The 6454-nt window shown below is 38.1% G+C and overlaps 1 protein-coding gene across 4 annotated transcripts in view; it reads left to right on the top strand.

Moving 5' to 3' along the window:
• The window catches only part of LOC139449881 (copper-transporting ATPase 1-like), a 54752-nt gene that overhangs the window by 18744 nt on the left and 29554 nt on the right, over positions 1-6454 (top strand). The window contains exons 1-2 of one of the 4 annotated variants that reach the window (XM_071231455.1): positions 682-752; positions 2649-2827. The exons of the other annotated variants lie outside the window; for them this stretch is intronic. Of the exons in view, the coding sequence (XP_071087556.1) occupies positions 2780-2827 (48 nt within the window). The 5' untranslated portion in view covers positions 682-752; positions 2649-2779. Of the gene's footprint in view, positions 1-681; positions 753-2648; positions 2828-6454 lie in introns of those variants that run through there. 4 annotated transcript variants of the gene reach the window in all.

Raw genomic sequence — 6454 nt, 5'->3', positions numbered from 1 at the left:
ATCCCTTATACTCCACTTCAAAGCCTCTGGCTAGTGGTATAAGACCTAACGCTGGACACATAAAAACCCATGTACCCCTCGTGATCCTGCTACATGATATATTATTAGCTGTGCTTTGGTGGTATTTAACAAAAAATGTTTAATATTGTTGCTTGAAGATCGGGGGTAGAATAGGTCATGCTCATGATGTCACTTACTGGATTGTCTGGTCCAGACTAGATTATTTACAGACCGCCGTCATATAGCTGAAATATGGCTGAGTGTGGTGTTAAACAACAAAATAAAAAAAAAACTCACTCAGAGCGGCATTAAATTGACAAATCCTCGATTTCAAATTTGAAACCTGAACAGAAAAACATTCTGGAATGGCTAATCGATGACTTAGATTGTAAGGATTCAGTGGACAGTCACCATGGTCACTGAACATGCAAACTGTGTTAATATTTCAATGTATTTACTAAAATCTACTAAAACATAAGGCATAAGTAAAGATTGGGACAGAAGACTGAAACATTAGTCACTGGTCATGGTAAATCATTGTCGCATGTCGAGCCCCACCCTGTAGAGCCACATTGAGTAATATGCCCATCAGCATGTAGACAACCTACAGCTCTACCTGCTGTGAACAACAAGGAAATGTACATGTAAACTTGAAATCAACATCTCTGCTTCACTGGATCAGTGAATACTCACTGTCACTAAATCATGTGGAATACAATTTCTGTATTTCATGTTGGCTAAATATCATTTGGGTGAGTGGCCTCTTATCTCCGTCAGTAGTGTCAATACTTTCACATCACATGGTTGTGATGACCATATATTTGCTTGAAACAGTTTTGTACTGGCATTCTTTTATCAGAGATGGTGTGTGTTCCAAGGGAGAGCTATTTGACGTCAGATTGTTTGGTAATGAATACTATCAGTACAGTCTCTCATACAGATGGTGCCATAATTTCTGTTGCTTTGTATTGAACACTCTGATTGATAACATCACACCGGCATTTGGATGTGATCATTTTGTATGTGTACATTTTATTAAGTGTTGAAAGCACCTGCCACAAAGTGTGGATGTGTGAATTTTTGTCGTACACTTGGAACGCTTTGAAGTCTTGATGGAAGCCAGGCATATCAATCTGTCACTTTGTGGATTTGACATTAAGTTAAGTAAATTTTTTGGAGGTTGATCAGTACATATTTGATTGTCTTTCTTGTCTTTTTGTCAGTTCTCAACATCAAAGTAAGTGAATGGCTTTTTTTATGTTGGACTTGTTTCCTGTCATAACTAACCATATGGAGATGGATGTTACTTTTTCAGTCCTCTGTGAAGATATTTGGGTTGGTTGCGATGTTGTTAAAGTGTCATAATATTAACGATAATCATCTGCTTCCATACAACTTTCACATCAGGGGTATAGTGGGGGTGTACAGTTCCACCAGTTTGTTGATGTGGGTGTCGGGTCTAGGCCAGTGGTTTGGTTGTCAACACCTGCTTGTAGGTCACAGATATGCTTGTAGTGAACTGAACTGTGCTAAGTGATATCTATTACTCCTGCTCCACTCCCTTGGCTATACTTTACAAAGATTGCTGCCTATTTCTTCTGACAGATTGTTGTTGGTAGTTGTTGGTTATGATTGTTGTTGTGGTTCAGATTGTTTCAGTTCAGATTGTTGTTGATGGTTCAGATTGTTGGTTTTGATTGTTGTTGGTTCAGATTGTTGTTGGTTCGGATTGTTGTTGGTTCGGATTGTTGATGGTTCGGATTGTTGATGGTTCAGATTGTTGTTGGTTCGGATTGTTGATGGTTCAGATTGTTGTGGTTCAGATTGTTGTGGTTCAGATTGTTGTTGATGGTTTAAATTGTTGATGGTTCAGATTGTTTATGGTTCAGATTGTTGGTTTTGATTGTTAATGGTTCAGATCGTTGTTGGTTCGGATTGCTGATGGTTCAGATTGTTGATGGTTCAGATTGTTGATGGTTCAGATTGTTGTTGATGGTTCAGATTGTTGTTGGTTCAGATTGTTGTTGATGTTTCAGAGCATTGTAGATCTTGGATCTGATTATTGTTGAACTTCAGTTGTTTTTCAGACTGTTGTTGAGCTTGTTGTTTGTTCAGATTGTTGTTGAATCTTGTTGTTGGTACAGATTTTTATTTGAGGAGGATAATATGGGCAAATGTTTTCTAACAGTTTTATGTCTGGATATGTTTCAAGTATGTTACATGGCCTTGTTTTCACCGTAGACAGATTGACTTAGCTGGGGAGTAGTTTACAAGTTCATATTATAGGACAGCAGAGCTGAGTTTTATGGAGTTATTTGAATATTGTAAAGCAGCTAGAGCTCTTCCACAGTTGAGGTAAACCAGCGAAATGTTAATGTAACTAGTGTCTGCCTTGAATATCATAAATATAACCGTGGAAGGTCCTGTCTAGTTATTCAGTCTATTATAACTTTCCTTTGTGGCCCGTGTTGCTCCTGTCAGGATTGTTGGAGTCACTGATCAGGGACATCCACAGATAGGGTTGGATCAGACTTTCGTTTCCTTTCTGAGATCATCAGTTTCCTTGAGGTGGGAGTGTGAAGTGGTTTTCATCTTTGCGTAAGTGTGCTCTGAGACAGGAAGTTTATCTCTGTCATGCTTTTTATCAGGGAATAACATCCATCTAGCAGACGATCAATAGCCGTATCCGTTATGAGGTGAAACACACAATGGAGGATTGACGGATTAGTACCATTTGGAAATACTTGTACATACAAGAGGAATATATATTACTGCAGCGATGCCTATCGTGAAGAAGTCCAGACAACAAGGATATCTGAGGATTCCGGTGAGATATATTTTCATATCTTGTTTTTAAACAATCTGTGTAGGGACTCTAGGACAGATTACTTCCCAAGTACTCCATGCTTGTCTCACAAGGAGATTCTACATGTAAAGAGGTTCTCAATTCCCATGTTTGTCGTTAGCCAAACTGAAATGAGGATGGGTGTGAAGTATCTACCTGCCATATGATGTAGGTTGTTGCTTATGCTATCCACCACTGGTTTAGACCCGTGAAGAACCAGGATAGAATAGGTCTTCAGCAACCCATACTTGCCGCAAGTAACAGGTGACTTTGCTTGTCGTAAGAGGAGACGAACGGGATCGGGTGGTCAGGTTCGCTGACTTTGTTGATGCATGTCATCGTTTTCCAATTATGAGGACCGATGCTCATGATGTCACTCACTTTGTCTGGTCCAGACCTGATTATTTACAGACCGCTGTCATATAGCTGGAATATTGCTGAGTGCTGCGTTAAACAACAAACCAACCACCACTGATTTGGATAATTCTTTACTTGCCAACATGATATAGCGGGAATATTGCAGACTGTGGCATTAAACAATAATCACACACAACAGTTTAAATTCATGATTAAGAAATATTAGTTTCCTGATATTTTAATGGAAACAGATAAAAAAACCCATTGAAATTGAACTGTGAATCAATGACTTGAATAGTTAAGGTGCCAAGTACCAGTACAGTAGTCATGTGCCATTCTGTGTCTGGCTGACTATCACTGGACTGATGAAAGCATGTCAAATGTGATCAAGGTTTAGTATAAACAAAAGTATTTATTATATCTTCATAACGATGAAAACCACTAGTGACCTTGTTCAGCAGTCCTGGAAATATCATTTAGATCAAATCTTAAAGTGCTTGCTCCCACTACACAAAGATCTGAAGACATCCCATTGTAAGTGATGTCAGAACTACTTTCCTAGATATTTGACCTACCGTATATGACAGCGGATAAGCCGACCCAGTAGATAAGCCGAGGTGTTAACTTGACCATTGAAATACGAAAGAAAATGATATGACCCGCAGATAAGCTGAACCAGGAAATGAAAGGCAAAAAACACTGCGAAGTCGGACTGCAGATATTCAAAAATATCAGATGAAAAACGTTGTTATTATATTGAAAAAGTCATTATTATTTCTAATAAAAATTTAACAAACCAGTCATCCACTTTCATAATGTGGGAAGCTGTTTTTCTTGTCCTTTTTTTGATCTCATAATGATCGTTACATGTTGCCATCAACAACAAAGAACCATTTTGTGAATCGGTGTATCTAGAATTATGAACCCGTGAGAAAATATATCAGCTAGAGCGAAGACTCGCAGTCTGATTTCAGTATCGTAAGCATGGCGTTTTCGTTTCAAACTCATGATGAGAATAAAAATATACCACTGAAATGACTAACAGAAGTCACATTACGTAGATGCTAATTGTAATTTGGAATTTGGAAGTTGGCATCTATGATCTAGTGTAAGACACAGCCAGGAATTGAATCACTAACCATCCACTGACACTCTATCCGCTACACCAGTGAAACACTGTTTCTAAGACCAAATATTGTTTCTGTGAGTGCTTCAAGACATACAGTTTCTTTTGTCTGAAAGTAGCCAGACAATTGTTTGGGGGGCCTGTAAAAAGTTTTTGTTGTTGTGGTCAGCTCTGAGCCAAGTTATTTTTGTCCAGCATTTCCTTGAAGAAATTATTTTATACAAAGATATCCAGTATCATAAGTTTTCTACATACTTTCCTATAAGTAATATGCTGTAGGAATGTTATTGCACAAGCAGGTTGTGAATATAAGTTCACATTTATGTTCAATATCATCCATGGCATCATGTTGCAGGTAGCCTCACCGACCATGCATAGGATGGTAATCAATACCTTGACTGCATAACTGTACAGGATGTTGTCATGTTCGTCACGTTTGTCAGGTTCATATTACACCTTCAACTGACCTTCAGACATGTGTTGTTGAAACTTTTATAATGAACGGGTGATGGTCTAAAGAAGATAAAAAAACGTTTGATAGTTATTGTATATGTTAAAAGTCTCGTGGCTCACATGTACAAGCGATTTTGGTGCTACAGCTATTGCAAGTCTGTTTCAAGGAGTAGGTCCTGAGTTACAACATTCTTAGAACTTAGATGGCACATTATATGTGGACCCTGTAATTGTTCTCTCCTCGCAGTGTGGGGCACAGAGGTCCAGTCCATTGTCACCCTCGCCCCTTTCTGTAACCTGCAAGAAGACCCCTATAAATGAATGTTATTCGCAAAAATATGATAAACTGATTAGAATGCGCGTATGAAAGGTCAAAGAATCACTCAGGAGTAATTTTTTATTTTACATATGTCTTGCATTTAAAAATATACAAGATACAGTTTAATGTGTTCAATCACACTGTTTAATATTGTAAGTCCTGATATGTTTTGAATAGCATCTGGAATGTATATAATATATGGGGGAAATATATGTGAATCATGACGTAATGACGTCTAAGACCTGTAAACTTTCACAACCTGCAATTTCAGATCATCATTCAATTCATCATAAGTAAATGTGGATATTCTGGCCTAAGGATCATGTTGGGCCTGAGGTCACTGCCTGGAATTATCTAATTCTGTCCACATATAGATGTTTATATCACTCTTTCTATAGGTAAATTTCTGCCTGCCAAGCAACAAAGAAATATTCAGATAAAATGACTGAGTTGGCTGCCCTGGGGACTAAATATTTAAGATATGATGTCATATTGTTTGTTCCAGTTAAGATATGATAGTCATATTACACAGTATTTCACATTCAATACAGGGATTTGTCCAGGTTGGCTCAGAGGCAGATAATTGACAGCAAGTCTGCAGCAGCTGTTAGTGATGAATCCCACTCTGGAGTTATCTATATTGACATGAACTGCAAAATTAATATCACACAAAAAAAACTCTGAATTTGGAAAAATATTAATTGAAAAAAAATTGTATTTCAAACAAAAATTTACTTTTTTTCTGAATAAGCCTGCGAAGGGCTTCTTGCTTGGATTCCTAGACAAGTAACATTGTAAAACATGCATGCAAAAACAGACAGTGAAGTAGTTGTTGAGACCGCAACATGACCCGATACTTGTGTGGCTGTTTTCGACTTGTGTGTCGGTGACAGATAACATATGACCTACATAGCGGGGATGAGGGGGATTGTCTTCAACTGTCAGTCAGGGTTGATTGATATGCACACCAGCAGTAGGGGATGGGACAGGGATGAGATTGTGCCATTTGGAAATAATAAACTACATATAAAATCTTTCCTTAAAAAAAATTGAGGTGGGAGGTGTTTAATAGGCCATAATGTTTGATGTGATTACTTGTTTGTCATGTCACATTTGACCCTGCCCACACTTCGTTACCATCTGATGGAGGTCACAAGACAGATCTGAGTGGACTTGCCGGCCTGTATGGCAGTAATGATGTCATAGTGTTTGATGACATCATTATGTCCCTGATGTTGCCTTGTGTTATATTTGAATGGTGACTATAAATTTAATGCTCACAGATGAGTTTTGAAACTATATAGATAATGTGGAAAGGTTGTTGTCAACAGCCAGGTTAGGAGAATTGAATGAT

The sequence above is a fragment of the Haliotis cracherodii genome, unplaced genomic scaffold, assembly GCF_022045235.1.
Source record: "Haliotis cracherodii isolate W230 unplaced genomic scaffold, xgHalCrac1.p SCAF_8, whole genome shotgun sequence".
Taxonomy (NCBI): Eukaryota; Metazoa; Mollusca; class Gastropoda; order Lepetellida; family Haliotidae; genus Haliotis; species Haliotis cracherodii.
This window is presented reverse-complemented; position numbering and strand designations above follow the sequence as displayed.